The sequence below is a fragment of the Limanda limanda genome, chromosome 12, assembly GCF_963576545.1.
Source record: "Limanda limanda chromosome 12, fLimLim1.1, whole genome shotgun sequence".
NCBI lineage: Eukaryota > Metazoa > Chordata > Actinopteri > Pleuronectiformes > Pleuronectidae > Limanda > Limanda limanda.
Window position 1 is genome coordinate 17,431,605 of NC_083647.1, and position 19,314 is coordinate 17,450,918.

Genomic DNA, 19,314 nt, shown 5'->3' on the forward strand with positions numbered 1-19,314 from the left:
TCAGTCGATGGAAATGCAGGAGGAAAGACAGTAACGTACGGTGTTGTCACTGCCGGGCATGACTGTGAGCATCGAGCGGTTTGTCAGGTCAAATCCTCCAAAGCTACAAGCTCTCTGTGAAAACAAGGGAAACCTCAAATCAGTGATGTAGCTAAGGGTGGGGTCGTCTATTTGAATTATATAAAAATGAGGCTTCAAGTGACAATTATAAAATACTAGATTATTTGTTAGAATGTGAAGAAATAGGATTAGAATCTCTAAAAGCCCAAAGTGTCGACGAGCCACTAAACATTCAGTCCCAAGAAATCAGTGCTCAGATCCAAGATCCAACCAATAATCAAAAAAACAAATTACAAGAAATGAGTGTCACATTTGACATTTAATAGCAGTAAATGTTCGTCTGGAGAGGTAGTTCCTGGTTCTGTCTCTCCATGACCCCCCAGTTGGCAGTGGGTATCTGACCCAAATGGTCCTGCAGCAGCTCAGGTGGCCACAGGTCCACATGAGCTATTCCTAATTTCTTAGAACTATTTACATGTTAAAAATATACGACCATGAACTGAATACCAGACAATGTTAGAGAATAAATATGCATGGAAATATCCGTGCAGGATGGTCAAGACATCTATCAGAGTAATGAATTGAACTATTGTCTGAACTCTATCTCATATTGGGTCGGCCTTCATTTCGGTGCAGGTGGCGGAGCAGTGTTCTCAGGGGGGATTGGTTCACAGAACACTGTTTTGTTGGGCATTGATGTGATTACTGCAGGATTTAGAAAAAGGGATTGGAGAGGATTTAATATGTATGATCACTGTGTGTCTGTGAGCAGCTGGATTTTCGGTGATGACAAAGGCATAGAAATTCACATGTGGGTGAATTGGGTCTTTCTAGGTGGAGTGTAGTAAGTTGAAATTAGAGCTAGTCTCTGATTGGACTCACCCCGTGGTGGCCGAGTGGGTTAAGGATACGGTGACGGAGCTCTCCATCGGTCACCGAGCGAGCGATTTTGAGCTCCTCCTCATTGCAGCCCTCAGTTTCAGAATAGGGAGAGGCACTGCCCTCGCATGCCTGCCTCGCCTCCCCCCTTCCACTCGCCTCCTGATGAACTGGGCTCTCGCTGGACTTGCTGAAGGCCTGGAAGATTTTCTGGCTGCTGCATGTGTCCAGACTGCTGGAAGAGGGGGAGGTGGTCAGGCTGTCAGAGTCCCGGTCATATATGAGCTGCTCCTGCAGGGCCGAAGCCAGCAGGTCCATGGGGCAAACTGCAGGCTTCTTCAGCACACCCGAGTACAGGGAGGCGGCGGCATCTTCATAGGGAAGACCGTCTGTGGTCAGGCCCTCTGTGTACGTAGAAAGAAAAGAGTGCATGGGAATTAATTATGTGATGTAGCAGACTCATCTCATGAAATGAATACAGTTAAACTCTTTGTAAATATCTGATCTATCTACAGTAGTAAGGTCAGCCAAGGCCAGTTCTATGGGATGTTAACTTTCTGAGCACATCAAACTATTTTGGAAAATTACCATAATTACACCGAAAAAGCATCAGTGAAAATTATACCGACACACACTCAACAGCAAGTGAAAAGAAATGCTAAATACTGTTATTACAGAGCATATGTTTGGTCAAACTGTAATTAGATGCGGACAATTACTGATATTTTCTCCAGACGCAGCATCACAATCAGCCTTATGGCGGCCCGAGTACACGATTAACTTTTACTACACAGTATGTTCCTACTCTGAACACCTGTTTGCTTTTAATCTTTTCCATATGCACAGCAAAATATCCACAGACTGAATCTGCAGCACTCAGACACCAGAATCATATAAAATGAGAGCGAAAACATTGTTTAGCAACATTGTTTTCTGCTAAGACCTAAAAAACTACGATGGCTGCGACGTCCACTTGTGCTTCATGAGATCAAGTCAGTGGTGACGGGGGTGTTTGTTTTTGTACCCTCTGCTCCAGGCCTCTTAGACTCGTCGATTCTGATCAGCTTCTTCTTCACCTTCCGGGTGGAGTTGACCAGTTTATGGAGCCTCCTGAACGTAACGGATTCTTCTTGATCATTGTCTGACAGGTCGCAAGGCTGAGCAAGAAAAAAAGAAGAAAGAAAAAATTAGGACTTTTAAGAATATTTTGGATATAATAGGTAATTACGCTTTAATCAAAATTTTGCTCTGTATAATCAGGGGAAGTTCATAAGCTACACATTTGAAGGTATCTTTTAATAATTGTTCTATTTCTAGTATCTCGTATGACAATAAAAAGTATCTCAGCTCTGTGCTTGCTGCAGATACAGATGCAGTTTTAAGAACCAGCAGTGGAAAGTACTTGCAGCCTAATATAAAACTGTGGTAGGAAACCACAGTGCTGACGGGGAAGGCAATGCAAACAGCTGTCTCACGCGCTCTGCATCACAACACAGCAGAGAAGGCTTTCTGTACGTGGGAACATAAAATGTGAGCTGCTCGGAAATCACCTTAACCATAATTAGAAATGAGGGTCGTTAAGAAAATACCGGTGGAACACATTCGGGTCTTACTATTAAGTGAGAAAATAAAGTGGTGACGAGGACTGTTTTCTCCAGAAAATTAAATAAAATGATAGAAAAAACAAACTCATGGCAACAAAAGATGGAATTTAAATAACAGAAACAACAAGGGATCACACAGAATGAGAAAGTGATAGGGGAACACACACGCACGCACGCACACAAACACAGAGCAGAGAGAAATAGTTGGGCCATCCAGATGAATCCGAAAAATGTGCCCTGAACCTGAGCCCCCTTAATCACCCCACCCGTGCATAAAAGAGCTGCGACCTGCATAACAGGGCCCTGTGCTGAATCCACCCGCACACTACAGCACAATGGGGGGTTAGCGCTTTGACAGGGATGAATAGAAGTCCGCCCAGTGGCCTGCAGTTGGGAGAGTGCCCTGAGCTGCAGGGCTTTAGAGGGGCCCTGGTTCATTGCCGGGACAGGGGCACAGGGAGAGAGAGAGAGAGATGCTGTCAACAGCCCGGCAGCCTTGGCATCGGTAGGTCAGAGTCTCTCAGGCCCAACGCGCTGCCTGAAGTGCTCTTAAACTGGGAGCTTAGAGACTTACGCTGTAGATGAGTGATTCATTTGTGCTGGGACTGGAGGGATCGGTCCATTCTGTGGGATCAGACCTGCACGTCTGTCTGTTTTGATTCTCAAACTCCTTCAGCTGCAAAAAAAAAAAAGATGACTGTAAACATGATTGTGAAACCTGCCACCTGTTTAGGTATGTTTTTTATCCATCAGCAGCTATACAAATAATGTTTTTTTTTAACTTTATAGATCATATTAGGTGTTCAAAAGTCTTTTCACAGTAAACTCTTAAAGTCATGAAACAGCAGCTGTGAGAATTCAGGATGCATGACTCCATACCCGTGCCAGGGCTTCCTCTATAGAGATCATGTTCTCCTTCACCATCATCATCAGCTGGATGCGCTCTTCGTCACTCATGGTAATTTCACTGGCCACAAAACCAACGACGTCACCCGAGCCTGAGGCAAAAGATCAGACATGACACATTAACAGAATTAAACACAACTAGGTGCTTTTAAAAGTTGTATTGTGGTACTGGGTAAAGTGTGTCAACATGTAGAGCAGGTTCTAGTGTATTTAACTCGACATACCTTTTGAAATCTGACGCGTCACTCCCTTCTGTGACTTTCGGAAACTTTGCCAAATAGACTTGCCCTTTCTCTTTCCATCCAATTTTCCTGCACATTAAACAAATATTCAGTTTTATTTCAAGGCAAAAAATACAATATATAAAACAGCAAATTAACAAAACAGGTAACCAGGGTAGGTAGGAGGTAAACAATAATAATTATGATATATTCCTCTGCACACTGCTCTTTAAAGTGTAAAAAGAAGTTAAGGCATGTTTAAACGATTCAGTTCACATTGTTTTTGCTATTATTAAATAAAAACATATGCTGAATTTAATAATCCTTGCAATCACACACTGGAGCACTGAAGCAAACAAAACAACACTATTCTTAGGTTTTAATATTGCGTGAAAGAATTTGAGAGGTCACTTTTTTTTACAATGATGCATTTATGAAATTTAGATCACAAGAAAAAACATCTTACCTCCAGATGATCCATCATCAGAGCTGGATTTGTGCACAGGAAACCTACAAAGAAACAAAATACTTACTTCAATTGAAGAGTTCAAATCGTGAATCAACTCCCTGAACAGACCAGTACCTGTTTTCCAAAGTTATTTTCTTCATCTTCCTCGTTATCTCACCATCTCCCTCAACATGTCTCTCTATCCTCCAAACTTGCGTCAGTTTAAAAAGGAAAAAAAACTAAACTAAATAGAAATCACAAAAAGCGCACTGTCCCTCATGACAGTGGCACCATAGTGGAGGCAAATCAAAGTAGTCCAAACAGATGAAAAAGACTGGCTGCTCTTGGCTGATGAACAGAGGTCAGTGCTCTACGGCCACCGCAGGAACAATAGAGCCTTTTCATGTCCAGTGGAGGTTTTGCAGCAACAGCAGCGCTACCGTGGCCTCTGCATTCCCTGCACACTTTCCCCCCTCCCTCTTTCTGTCTTTCTTTCTCTTTGTCTGTCTGTCTGTCTGTCTGTCTTCATCTCTCTGGGCTGTTTGTTGTGGACAACTGTCTCTCACAGTTCACAGTTGTTGTGTCCGGTGCAGGTTGTGTTGTCCACAGACAAGTGGAGGTCTCCCCCACCACAGATCTGTTAAAATATCATTTTCTGTGCGTGTTTTCTAAATTAATTGTTCTTATATGGCTTAGTCATTTATTTTCCTGACACTAAACAGATCTGGGTTTCCCGTCTTGTCATACAAAACCAAAACTATGTATTACTCTGGTGTAACTGAACTAGATGGTTGTTTGTTCGTTTAAAAATATCAGTTATATCTGTCAAACACAATTTTTTTTTGATTTTCTAAGACCAGCAGGTGAAAGTGCTTAGAGCAGCTATTTTTCTTACATCAAGACACATATATAACAAATCCATCAAAACACTGTAATAATCAAACAGTGGATCATTTTAAGGATTGTTGAGTCAGAGTCTTTCCTCCACTAGATTCTACAAAGTAAAAGATTATGTGGGAGACAGTGAATGTTTTTATGAAAATCTAATTTGCTTGTGTGGCTCTTTATCACAGTAACAATCTCAAAAGGTTTCACATGCTCCCATTTTCCTGCAGCACAGAACAAGATAACATGTGAATAAGGGAAAAAATAGGAAGAAAAGACATAATATAAAGTTATCATTTATTAATGCAATAATTATTCCTTTAAATATCTTTACTTTAACAATATACTGTTTCTGAGGGCATCAGCTTTCTCCAGCAGTATGTGTTGGCCCCACTAGAGGGCAGGCAAGTGAGATTTCAAGATTTCCTTCTTGTGTTCTTGTTCAGGTTCTGATGACCAGCTGATTTCACAATAACAATGTTCTATTGCTCAATTTGCAATGTTCTGTTTTTAATACTTAATCAAATCAGTCTATTTCTTTCATCGTATTCAACTTTCATATGACAAAAAATATGACTAATCTTCAAATCCTTCAAAACAGACAATGGAGGGAAGGAAGGAAGTTCAGAGGTGACACAGAGATGCTTCATAAATGTGACTGGACTCCAGAAGGAAACGCACGTGTTCACAGCACGACAGAGGTTATACAGGAGGAAACATGGTATCTCTGCTTCTAAAACTGATATGGTTTAAATAAATAAGAACTATTTAGTCCGTCCCACAACACTGCACATTATCCGGACAAATTATATGTTTATTATAACCCATTATAGTATTTACCCTACTTAAAATAGTCTCAAGTGTGGGTTTCAGATGCTTGTATCTATTTTGTGTGTAAATATGTATTACTATGATCTTGTGGATCTCCAACATCTCCAAAAATAATAATTCTGTACCTTCTTTCTGTCTCCGGAGTGGACGTGGTGCTGCTGAGTCCAAGGGATTCCTTCAAGAGATGAAAAAAGTGTGAATATAAATAAATACAGAAGAAATGGTGATTGTAAATTATGACCTTTCCCTCAAAGAAACTGTGTAGCAGACAAAATATACAGACTGAAGCATTTAGGAGGTAACAAAACTTGTTTTCAACCCTCTTGTTTGTACTTCGTTGCATTTTAAAAATACAAATCTCGGTGGCAGGAAAACCCAAACACTCCACTGGTCACATTTGACCATATTTTAACATCTGTTCTGTAACATGCGGGAACTGTCTCAAGGTCAGTTCTCCGCACCACAGTCAGTCAGATGTTACTTTTTGTACGTGGTTTGGCTCAGGACAGTCATGACAAAGCAATTCCTCGGCTCTTATCAGCCTGTCTGCTGACGCACGAAGGAAGTCGTCCTTCTCCTGAGGTCTGACACACAGAGGAGCTGGACACTCACCTGGATCTGAGAGCGGAGCTGCACTGATGTGGCCGCTGAGTCAACCTTTCCCTGAAAAACACAGGCAGGGGAAGTCGAGGAGTAAATTATAGTGTCATCATAACACGGAAATAGAAATAATAATCGTCTCGCTGAATCAGACAGCCCACACAATGGAATAACAGCGGTGTACACAGCTATGGTCTCTGCTGAAAGATGAACAGGTGTCTAAACCTATGTTTTCTTCATTTGGTATTTATTTGTCGCAGTAATAAGACAAAGAAATAGTTCAACATTTCAAAGTATTTTGTTGCCAAGAGTTAAAAGTGCTTTAATTTCTGTATGTGGTTACAGCCAACAGTTGGCTGTCTACGCTGACTATAAGGTCTGGAAAAAGGGGGAAACAGCTAGACTTTATAAACACACAAGAATGTGTTAATTAGTGAGTTTTATAGGTGGCAGTAGGAGGATTGTGTCACTTTCTGACGAAGACAGGGTATCCGTTTTTTTAAAAGGCTTCCAGATGTGTACCGAACTCAGGAGAATCTCCTGACATTCGTATTTGCCTTTTTCCAAAATATGTCAAACTATTACTTCGACAGGAATTATGGCATAACTTCAAGATGACTGCAGAAAGTACTAAAGTCATTCAGTGATGACATGAAGTTTACCATCTCTGTATCGTTCACCACTTTGCGTTTGCGCAGCTCCTCCATTCTGTCACATACGTCAGTCAGGGAGGTGCCGTAATACTGAGAGTACTCGTGCGCCAGGTCATCAAAGTTCCCCACTGAGCCATCCTGCAAAAGATAAGAAGCAGTCAGACACACGTAAAGATATAAGCACAGACCAGAAGAGGAAAACGATGCCATATAGTGTACCAGCGCTGTAAATACTGACCACTGCCATGATAAGCCATTGTTTCAAGCTTCAGTATGGCCAGCACTAACACTAACAGACAGGAAACAAAGGATAAAGCACCAGAAGAGTAGAAGCATCAGAGACATCCTGCTGTGATATTGCCTCTAACATGGTGGGGTTGTTGTCTTCCTGCCCACTGACCCGTTCCACCTCCTCAGCCCCACTCAGACCTGACCCCCTGGCCAGAGGAAGCACCGTGTGACGCAGCTGCAGCTCTCACTCAGCTCTCCTGCAGGGATCAGGAGTCGGCTCAGGAGGCCGCGGCTCAGTCTACCGTAAATCACAAGGAGCGGAGTCACTCAGTCGGAGGAGCCTGTGTCTTGACACCGAGCAAAAACTCCTGGAGAAGTTTCCTACCATTGTGTGAGCTGAAGGTACGTGCCTTTCGCCATGTGAGAAGATGACATTAATCATTTCAGAAAAATGTGCTGAATTGTATGACCTAGTGACATTTGAGACCAGAATCAACTCAATGAAGAAGCATTTTAAACCAGATTACTTTGTCTTTACGTGCTGCCGGGGGGGTAGCGCTCAGAGCTTTGTACTGAAGGCACCTGCCTGCTGTGTCAGGAGAGGAGGCGTTTGAAAATGAACCATAACAGTAAAGAAATGGGCCAGAAAACCACACTAAAGAAGTCACCAAGAGCAGCTCCTAGTTGTCACGTGATCCTCCATTAACATACATGTATTGATAGAAAGTCCCATTTTAACTCTTTTGGTGGTGCGGCGGTTAGCAATGTTGCCACTTGCCTCACAGTTTGTTTGGGGTCTCTCTGTGTGGAGTTTGTATGTTCTTATCGTATCTACATGGGTTTTGTCCAGGTCGTCCGGCTTCCTGCCGCAGTCCAAAGACATGCAGACTGGGGTTATAGGTTAATTGGAGACTCTAATGTGTTTACGTTGGTCCTGAGATAAACTGGCGACCTGTCCAGGGTGTACCCCACCTCTCGCCCAATGTCAGCTTGGATTGGATTCAGCTCCCCCACACGATATATAGCTATCAGCTATCGATATCAGCTTTTTCACTAGCTGAGATATTACTTCTTTACAGTTTAGTCTCTTTCTTTCTGTCTGTCTGTCTTTCTTTCTCTTCTGCTTTGGGTCTGGGTGCACATTTTGATTTGCGATAACAAGCTGCTGCATAAAATTGCTCTTACAGAGAAAAAATGTGATAAATGAAGTTGAATTGAATCAAGTGTCCAATTTTAGTATTATGTTCTGCTGCTGTGTGAGCAGCAGCTGCGAGAATAAGTGAATCACGACTTATGCAACAAATTAAAGACAATATAACAAATAAAATAAAGAGAGATTTGACTGTGGGTAACGCAACATGAGGGAAGTCTGTTACTCATAATTCTTTAAGACTGGAAGAACAAAAACAAGTTGTGTCCGACTACCCAGCAAACTGTTTAATGCATCATTATCATCATTATTATTATGTGTAAATCATACCACAGCCTGAAGGTATGCAAATGAGCCTCTGCAGTGAAAACTAATACTGTGGGGCTCACTTGTCTCGTGGCATGATAGACTGTGACAGGCTCAACAGTCCAGTAAAGAGAGCCATTCATTTGGTAAATGACGTGCCCTGGGGTCGAAAAAGGCCTTGAAATCCGGCTGCTTTTCATACAGTCAGAAAAGAGGCTGAGGCTGAGTGAGACGCTCTGCGCTGTGCCTGGCTGCTGCAGCTCCTCTGCCTCAGACGGACGCTGATCCACATAAACAGCCTATTGTGACACGGCCACATGATATCGAGCGCCTATTATACACGGCTCCTGCATATGTCCTCCTTTACAGATGAATGTAAACACAGCGTATGCATGTGAACAACAAAATGCCCCCGATTGTTGAATCAAATAAACAGCACATGTTCCGTTCTCGTGCCAGAACATCTTGCAGAACGGTTGTTTCTGGGGGGAAATATTCCAGCGTGCTTGTCTCCAAATTAATGGTCTGTGAGCCAAAACTCCAGCATGAGACATAAACCACAGAGGCTAGAAGAGGAGAGTGCAGTGTCACATTTCTCAGGCGCTCAGCATCTCGTAGGCAGACAAAAGATCCACATGCCCCCAGGGCCCAAAGGGGCTAATGAGTGTTTTTACAGTTTCTCTGTCCCGTCTCATCCTTGAAGGCGACAAGAACTGGGTCACAAAGTATCAGCAACTAATTCCTTTGGATTTATGCTGCTTTGAAACAAAGCTGTCGAAAGCAGCACTGGCCTCAGACATCAAGACCAAGATTATCGGAAGCTATATAGAGCATAAGTTTCCTTGATTAACAACTTCTTTGATAATAAATATGCAGACAGAATAAACATGAATTCAGTTCGTCAGAAACTCTCTTCCACGGTCCACATCTGGACTGATCTGAACATATTACGGCAAAACAGAGATTTAAAAACAAACAAATAGACAGTAAAGTACATTATTTCCCATTTGACGTCCTTATTTTGGTAAAAAGGAATCCCAAGTTGAAAACCATATCAAACACAAAAACCTTGTCATACATCTGTAAATAAATCTGCTAACTTAATCTAGATCAACTGTCCCTTTATAACTTTAGTTGAATAGAATCTCATTTCATAAACATCACTGACTTAGCCATAAAAGACTAGAGTTCTTAAACAGACTTCTGAATGAAGTTTCAAAAGATCACATGAGACCAATCTCAGACTTGTTTTTAAAGTTAAGTTTTTCAAACGGAAAGCTTAAGATCAGCTCACAAAGTTGTCCTCTGAAACATGTCTAAATAAGCAGAAATGTTCCACTTAATGAATCTTCAGAAAACGACCAGTTCCAACCAGAGGACCACATTCCAGTGCAAACATAAAAATACACTCACCACAAACCGGCAACCGGCTGCCAACAGTAGCTCCCCCAGCACTAGCTGCTCCTCGGCTCCTCCACGCTGCAGTAAGTGAAGGGCTTAGTTCTGAAACTCAACTGAGTTCAGCGAGGGGAGGACGAGGACATCCTGAAGTGAAGGGGAGGGGTGTTCACCACGCTCAAACCAGGGGGAGTTTGGTTGAGGGAAGGCTGGGGGGGTGGGTGGGGGGGGAGTAGCAACCACACATGACGCTGCTGGGTGGGGCTGTTCTACCCTCTCCAGCTGCGGCCCACAGGGACCGGCTGACTCACATGTTCAAATAAACCACCACCTCTTATTGTGTGAGAGTGTGCCTGAGTGTTTATGTCTGCAGGAGCCTTAAAGAGATGCGTCAGGCCAATATGGTTTTTATAAGAGATGTTAAATATTGACCGATGATGCATCACTCTGCCCATATGGAGATTTCTTTCTTTTCAGTTGAGCCTTTTCTGAAATGAACACATAGTCTGTATGTGTGTATTTATGGGAAGAGTGAGTAGGTTCCAGCCCCTGGAGCTCAGACTGTGTTTAAGTTGTTATGGGTTAATTTCAACAATGTAGTCTATGAGGCATGAGGTTTTAAAGGTAACAATACAAACATTAAAATCTGCTCTTTAGCAAACTGGTAGCTATGACATCTTTGGGTCAGGCATAAGAAAATAAAATCAAACTAAACTAGAATGAACTCCATAGAGCTTATACCTCCGCCAAGGCCCAACCGTTCCCTATAACTCCATCCAGCTGCTCCACGTTTCATAAACTCGTAGATATAAGTCTACTTAACGTGCTAGATTTCTTAAGTCAACATCTGTGAATTATTCTTTGAGAAAATGGTGAAAATATAAAAAACACATTGATCTCGCAAATTTATACAAAGGGAATAAAAATCCCTGGATCCGCCCCCTGATCCAGATCAGCACAATTTAATGGGTTTATGGAGGTTATCAGAGGACAATAAAAGTCAAAATGTCAACTCCTCGGGTCCATTCAATCCAGTTAGAGGAGTGGCTGATGCCAGCTGCCATTGTTCCATCTTTTCAGGTTTGTGTGGTTTCTCCTGAACAGACAATCTTAATCACCACTAATCATCAAACTGTATTTTGTAACGAGCAGTCATATGTGCCAACATTATTAGTTTGATATGTTGTTTAAAGTTTGAATTAAATCATGAAAGGTCAAGTCTTTACTCAACATTTCAACTTGATTCATGAAATGAAAAAATATATCTAATACTGTTCTGTAGTTAGCCACCGTAAAAACATAAAAAATGGGAGTAATATGATCAGTTTTCTTGCTTTCTCTGTCTGCAGTCTAGCTTCTGCTTGTTGATCGTTTTTTGAATTATTCTCAAACATCGCTCTCTGGTTTGTTGCCTGGAGAGTGTGTATATCATAAGACAAAAATAAACCTCCGCAAACAAAACAGCCAAGTAGGTCAAATCGAATACAAACATTAACAACAAGGTAGGACTACAGAGGCTCACTCAGTCCCATCCCTCTTGTCCCTCTTTAACAACCATCTAAATATATATACAAAATAAATAAAATATTCTCTTAAAAACTGACCAACAGCATAAACATGTCAACTAATTAATGTCTGAATGTTGAACAGACATGAATAAGTCCTATGAATCAGAGGCTTTTTAAACCCAACATGTCCAAGTACCAGCAGGTGGCAGCAAATAGTAACTCAACATCAATGCTCATCAGCCACTTACTGATGAGCCAATGATCCAGTGCTATGGGGAGTGATGGAGAGTTGCAAAGTGAAATATGACATTCAAGTGGAAACTAAATATTGATTTTCAATGCGCAAAAGTAGGGATGATAAGAACACCTCTGTGAACCCGGTAACGACGGTATCCTATTACATTTCAGTCGAGTTTAGCAGAAGAAGTTACAGAAAATCCAGGAGATCCAGAACAAGAAGAAGCAGCACCAGCAGGGCTTCCCTCTTCTGCTCACTGCTGGAGTGTTTCTACACATCAACAAAGGCATCTTCACACATCCTTGAGGCATCAAGCAAGTATCAAGGGTAGTGACCTGGTTTGCTTGTAGTATTAGTGAGATTAAGCGAGGAAAAATAACCCCTCAGCATCTTTGTCTAATCGTCTCTAATCTTCATCTTTAGCGACTGACCACTGACTCCAGAGCAGCAGGAAGTAACAATGCCAGTGTCAGATCTGCGGCAGGAGGCTGCAGATTATGTTGAGCTGCAGATGGATGGCGGAGGTGGTGCCGGGGTGCGTTCTCTGCGCGGAGCCAAAGGGCCCAGGCAGCTCATGCCGCAAAGGGCAGCTTTCCGCCTGGCTACACAGCGGTGGTCCACACGTCACCTCAGAGCACAAGGGGTAGCGTGGAGATGGGACGCCATTCCTTCCTGTCAGCCAGGCTTCTTTACCGTCATCATCAAGTTCCCTGTGCTGACCTGGAGCACTCGAGACCCCTGTCCGAGTTTTGAGCCCCACAGAGATCGTTCAGTGCTCAAAAGAGACACAATACGTACATTGCCTATCAGAAAAGATCTAATATTCTGTGTTTGAGTCCAATTCTAAGGGAAAACCTGTCATGGTTTGTATTTCTCTGATGATGTTTTGTATGTGTGACTGGAGGTTGTTTTCTCAAAGTAGGTACAGCCATGAAATCATTCAACAGCATCACAGGAAGAGGAATCACACGTTCTTTATGTGCTCTGCCCTCCTATCTACAGAATCAAATCAGGCTCAATCAAACAAGTGGAAATGTTAATGACACAAGGAATTTACACTTTTTTCTTTGAGTGTAACGCTACTTACTTCATATTATATTCACAATATACGGTAGTCATTTGATTTTAGATCAGATCAGATTAATTATTCATAATACTGTATATAATAGACATACCAAAGGCATTATATTGTATGTACTATGTCACTTTATTCTTTAATCGTAAAATTGGTTTTCGATTCATTTAAAAAAATTTGCACAAAAGCAAATTCTACTTAATATCCATGCACAAAATATTTCCGCCCATGCACAAAATATTTGTTAAGCTACAAAACTGAAATTGCAAAGAATGTTTTCCAAATTCACATTTTCAGATACGTGTATGCAATTTGTTTAAATGCACACAAAAGGTAACACACAACTGCAGGATGTTTGAATAAAATGAATTGTTTCAAAAGCTCACGATATTAATGGCCCTCATTTTGACTCCATGCAGGGCTCCCTTAAGGGAAAAATAAGCTCAGTGGACGAGCTCAGCCATTCATGTCGGAGTGGTAAGTGGATTGTGACAAGTCCCAAAAGAGAGCTTGACGAGAGGGGTCACATTGTGACATGAGTGGTGCCAGTCAAAGACACACACACTGCATATAGAATACCTCAACTTGTCTGAACTGCATGAGCGAGGTCTGTGATACACAGCTCTGCTTCCACTTTTCAGCCTGTCACTCACTGAGCCATTTTCTCTCACTACTGACAGAGGGAGAGAGAGAAGACCTGCTTCGGTGCACAGCTGTAACACTCTCATTCTGAATGAATTACAAGGTTAGCGACACGAACTCCAGACAAGGATAATTAAGTAATGATTTTCTCAAATGATAAACATAACCAAAAATACGAGACAGCTTCCAAAAAGCAAATTAAAATCTACAAAGGTTTCTTCTGCCATGCAGCGAAAAACAATGAAGATCATACCAGAGAGGGAAACCAGCCAGAGGTCCAGATTAAAAAACGGACGCTAGTGAAACTCTAAAGAAGATTAAAAGGGCAGACAGGAGGCACAGGACAGACCTTTTGTCCACAGCTCTAAATCTTGCAAATCGGATGGGGATTTTAAACATTAGCTTAAAACACGAGCGCAAATTTAAATTCAGGACACTGTAATGATAATGTTTTTTTGGGAAAGTATCCAGTGGATTGTGCTGGATCTTATCTTGTTTTGAAGGATGCAGCTTTTGGATTGTCCCCATTCCTTGAAGCATGTGTAATTCAGCAGTTCAGAGATCAATCTGTGAATCATCTTCAAATTTCAGTTAAATTACATGCATGGAAATCCTGTGCGTATTAAATCCCCTCTGGACGGCAGAGGGTTTTCATGGCGTGGGCGGCCTGTGGATTGTTCCCATTCCTTGGAGCATGTTTAATTCAGTGGTGCTGAAAACAAATACGAAAAACCTCCCCTTTAAAATTCAACACAGTTCACAAATAGAAACAGCATGTGTATTCACATTTGTCATTTGGGCTCTGTGAATGGTTCTGGGTTCGTTTGTGAAGCAGCCTGTGGATTGTTCAGGTTCCGTGGACCATAATTAATTCAGAGGTGCTGCAATCGATTCATTTGCCCATCTCCCCCACGCTCGGGTAATTACCCTTCTGTGAGAGTGCTGCCATCCCCTGAGAACAGAATGCCAGCCTGCCACGTCTCTGGCAGTTTCATCAGCCCTCACCCCTCACAAGACCACAACATCCATGATCCTCCTGTGAGATACAATGGAGGAGTCAAGGGCAGCTGTCAATCATGAGACGTAAGGGCACAGGGGCCCCCGAATGAGGCCATTCTACGGGGTTTCAAAAACAAGTGAATTGTTCCCGCCAGGAATGAAAACACCCACCGAACCTTTCTCTTTTGAAAGGTTTTGTGGGAAAAACGTGCTGAGGAGACATTCACTTAACTTTGAAAAACAGCATGGCAACAGTGCACGGTAATAAGTGGGCTGAAGAAAAGACAAAGACTACACCTCTCAGCAGAGAAGTGACTGGTGTAGAAAGTTCAACAATGGTGCCTATGAATAGATTTCATGCAAACTAGGCAGTTTGGTTTCTGCGTTTCATATTCCTTCATCCAAAGTGGTACAGAGTAGACAGCAGCCAGCTTTAAGCCGGCGGTGACACAAGCTGTTGCACAGACACCGACCAACCAGAGACGTCCTTCTAATCTGCGGAATTCATGAAATCTTACTAAGATCGTTTGTTTATGTTTATTCAGAGCCAGCGTCTCTACCAGACAGACCAGTTGTCCCTCCGCTGATTCTCTGATCTGATTCTCTGGCTGCTTTCACACGTTAACTACCAACCTGACATTCTCTAGACATTACCCAGAGGGGCTGTATGTGTGAATGCAAATGTCTGAATCCGCTGAATAGCACATTAAACAGACTTTACTCTGCCAGCTTCCTCGTGGTAAGTCCATGTAATGTCCAGTAACGTGTGAGTAGTCGTGACATTTCTACCCCTCGTTCCTGCAGCACAGCTGAACTGCGCTTGTCACCTTCCTGCTCTGCACAGATCCCACAGCTCACCTAAACCAGACAGAGCATTTACAATAGATGAGAACATATCACATGGACACTCAGTTTTTTATGCTGCATGTGTGAAAGGGCAACTCCAGACAATGCCGAGACGACTCTGTAACAGCTTTTGAGAACTGCGTCTTTACACCGCCGGGACATTCAGGGGACCAGGCTCACTAATTGCACACGCCCCTTTTGACAGCCGTGTACATCCCAACAGAGCTGTTGACAACATCTCCTGTCCAACTCCATTTACCTCCTCCTCCTAACTCTCAGATGCACAGTCTCCTCATCTGTGGTTCCAAGGACAACCACCTCCCAGCCACTACATCCATTAATGGACGTTAAATGCAGCTAGCCAACCGTGCTCTGACATCATAAGAATTGCATGAGAATCCATAGTGAACCTGAAAACCCATTAGATAATAGCTCAACATACAAGATAGGTCAGAGATCTATGATGGATGAAATTCTTGATCTGCTTAGCATAGTGTATTAAACCTTAATTATTCCCATATACTGGTAAACAGAAGTAAAACATAATTAATGCTGCTACAGTTTCATATACATACACATAAATAATTTCACTAGGACAAGATTCATCCAAGATGCACTGCTTCAAAAGTCAACATAACTGATTGATAAATATACAGTACATATCATGGCTGACCCAATTGCTTCAAAGCTGTCTGTTGCCATGGTAATCAGCATCCAAATCAGTTTCCAAATGCTAGTCTAAATATGAATATGAACAAAACCCAATAGTTCATGAAATGGTGAATAGGAAGTATGGATCAATGTTAATTTATCTGTTAGATATTTTTAATTTTATGTGATTGTTTTTATTCATCACAACTATCAACTAACTCTATTGAAATGAAAGTCATCTGCAAAAACTCCCAAATGAATCGAGATGACCTCCAAATCCCCCAAAAAGAGGAAGTAATAGCTTTGTCGTAGTGCAGCTGCTAAAATGCTGCACGCGATCCAAGTCTAATGTCTTAGTCTGACTTTTGTCCCACCTCCCACTCCCCCACACTGTCAAAGCGTCGAATATTTGATGGTAATTCTCACTGAAGCCTCCAAGCCCCCAAAATGGTATTCGGGACGGGCCTACTACACACGGACTAATTGGAATTGATCTCTCGCTCAATATCTGGCTCCTTCTACAGGCTGACATCTGGCCAAGTGTTTAAACATCCTCACAGTCACGTTTTGCAATCAATGTGCCGCATTGAAGTTTTATTATCAATTAAAAAGAAGTGTTCACTTGTAAATACTGCAGAGGTTGCAACTACTTGTATAAACACGATCCTTGTGATTATGTGTTTGGGCTATAATCAATAAAATGAAGTGGACTGCTTTGTGAAGATGAGCTTTTAAAACAGAGATCAATTTATAAGATCTGCAATATTGTAAAAATTAGGGGGCGCCTACTTCCATCATGAACAAACAGTGCCCTTATGAAAACACATTTTCTTCCCTGACCCATATCGCATCCTTTAACAAAGTTATGTAGTAAGCAGGCCAGTAGTTTTTGTGTAACTGTGCCAACTATCAGACAGACAAACAAGCTGAGATGAAAACAAAACCTTAATAGAGTGTGTGATATTTGTATCTCCTTAGCGAAGAAATATCACACATTTTAATAATGCAAAGTGCTTAAACTGTTCAAGTCAGACATTAGCACTCATGTAAAGCAAATTCAATATTTAAATTCATGCATTATAAACCATACCCCTGCAGCAGGCTATACATTTCACACAACACATTTAATGCAATTTAAAAAAAAACTAAAACAATAAAAGATTTTAAAAAGCACTTCAATTTCAGGATCTCTATCTGAAGGCCATATGATTAAGGTTAAAATATAAATAGACGAAACCCTGGTGCTCATATAGTTAGTGATTCTATAACTAACCAAACACTATTTAACATTACATTAATAGAACTTTATCTGATAATATACCTTTACACACAGGCAAACTGCCGGGATTTGTCAAGTCAGTTGGATTTATTTTGTTCAGGTCATATAATTGTAGGAAAGTCTTGTTCTGATCGAAAGCTCATCCGATCTGACCCTCACTCTCTCGGAGGAACGTCAAGCTTCGATGGCCCATGAATCGTTATCTTGATTGAAAATCTCTACGTCTCAAACCAACCATGTCGTGCGGTTTCCTGTCTTTTACTCTCCTAATTCATAAAATTTAGTTTCTCTCGTCTCTTTTGTCCCACTTCGCTCCTCTTTGCTTGTCCTCATCACTCTCCCTTTGGTCCTAATGTCTTTTCTCCTTTACTTCCTGTCACCCAGTCTTCCTACCACTACATCTGGATGCTTCCATTTGCATCATGATGCATGAAAAAAGGTATTATCTTGTAATATGTCAGAGATTGTATCCTGAGAGCTTCTAAATTAAGACTATGTATTTTGAATATTGAATGTGGATAATAAAAATAGACGAATCATACACAGGTGTCTTGTGGTTTAGTGAAAGCCTTTCTTCTCCCGAGGTGACATAAAGACCACGACAAGGTGGGGGAAGAAATAAGACAAAGAAGCAACAAGGAGAAATGCCAAGTGGAGATGAAACTTTGATATCGACCGTCTACATTGATGGGCAGTATTTTTTATAATGCACGGAAGTCAGAAAGTCCTGACTTGAAATGTGAAATGTTTTGATTGAATCTAGTTGATGTGAGACAAACATCAGGACATGAATACGTATTAAAAAAGTATTAAGAATTTCATAGGATGACGATTGCACTTACCCAACACTCCATCAGACAAGAGGCTTGTTTAAATTCAGACTCAGACTCCTGTAATCCTCTCTGCTGCATTTGCCAAAGTGATAACGTGTGCAGGGAGATGACCCTCAATTAAAGACCCTTGAATACAACTGAAATTGGACTTCGACTGACGCCAAGGATTTGGATCCAGATCATAGTAGCTGTCACACTCCACACAGTTTTTATTTGCTTTGGCCATCCTGAAGGCCCTGCAAATAAACTACCTCTCATACAACTTCCTTTGTCACAGAAATGCCTGTTCCGCATTTAGTTTCAGCTTCCTATCATGCAAACATTCACATCCTGATTTTAAGGGTCCCTTTTCTACAAACAGGTGGACAGTAAACACAAAAGGAATTTCCATCAGACGTACGCAGAATGACGTATGCTGACGGAATTGAAAGCTGAGTCTCTGACAAAAACTGAAAGCTGAATATGTTCTTCTTCCTGTTCAGGTTTGTGTGTCTGTGAGTGTGTGTGTGTGTGTGTGTTTGGAATTACAGGCACTACTGAATTCCCCTAAATGTCTTTCCACTCGAGCAAACATGTTGGAATCTTCAAATATCAGAGCTGCAGTATTGGTTTTCTAGTAACGTGGAGCCCAGCTGAGCACATTTTATCTCCTTCCAGTCGCTCATCCATGTGATTTCAGTTAAGCAGCTGCGGCTACATGAAAAGGGCTGGCTAATTATTTATCAGAGTAGAGAGGAAGGCAGAGGAAATCGGGTCAAAACAATCCAGCTCTAGCTTGGAATGAGACGACCGACTGGAACCTCTACAGGTATGAGCGTGCAGCAGACACCGATGTCGTGAATATAAGCTGCACTTATGTGTTCCCCTGTCCCTGGCATACATGGCTATTTCTTTATTTCACTGTTTACAGGCATGTGCAGTGTAAAACCATCCGCCAAGCCAACATGAATGATCCTGATCATCATTTCAAAATTATTCTCCGAACCCAGCATAATTTTGCCAAAGTGTAGTTTACATGATACATGGTCAGTTGTTGGCTATGTTTGCCCGGCCTGTCTTATTTACAAATCA

At 41.8% G+C, this 19,314-nt stretch overlaps 1 protein-coding gene across 1 annotated transcript in view; it reads right to left on the reverse strand.

Annotated features, from left to right (window-relative positions):
• Positions 1–19,314, reverse strand: part of sash1b (SAM and SH3 domain containing 1b) — a 45,382-nt gene that overhangs the window by 5,287 nt on the left and 20,781 nt on the right. The window contains exons 2-11 of the mRNA XM_061082378.1: positions 7,097–7,225; positions 6,447–6,497; positions 5,960–6,009; positions 4,137–4,180; positions 3,674–3,760; positions 3,423–3,541; positions 3,118–3,219; positions 1,964–2,096; positions 943–1,343; positions 40–114 (exon numbers count right to left, since the gene is read on the reverse strand). Coding sequence (XP_060938361.1) covers positions 40–114; positions 943–1,343; positions 1,964–2,096; positions 3,118–3,219; positions 3,423–3,541; positions 3,674–3,760; positions 4,137–4,180; positions 5,960–6,009; positions 6,447–6,497; positions 7,097–7,225 — 1,191 coding nt within the window. The remainder of the gene's footprint in view (positions 1–39; positions 115–942; positions 1,344–1,963; positions 2,097–3,117; positions 3,220–3,422; positions 3,542–3,673; positions 3,761–4,136; positions 4,181–5,959; positions 6,010–6,446; positions 6,498–7,096; positions 7,226–19,314) is intronic.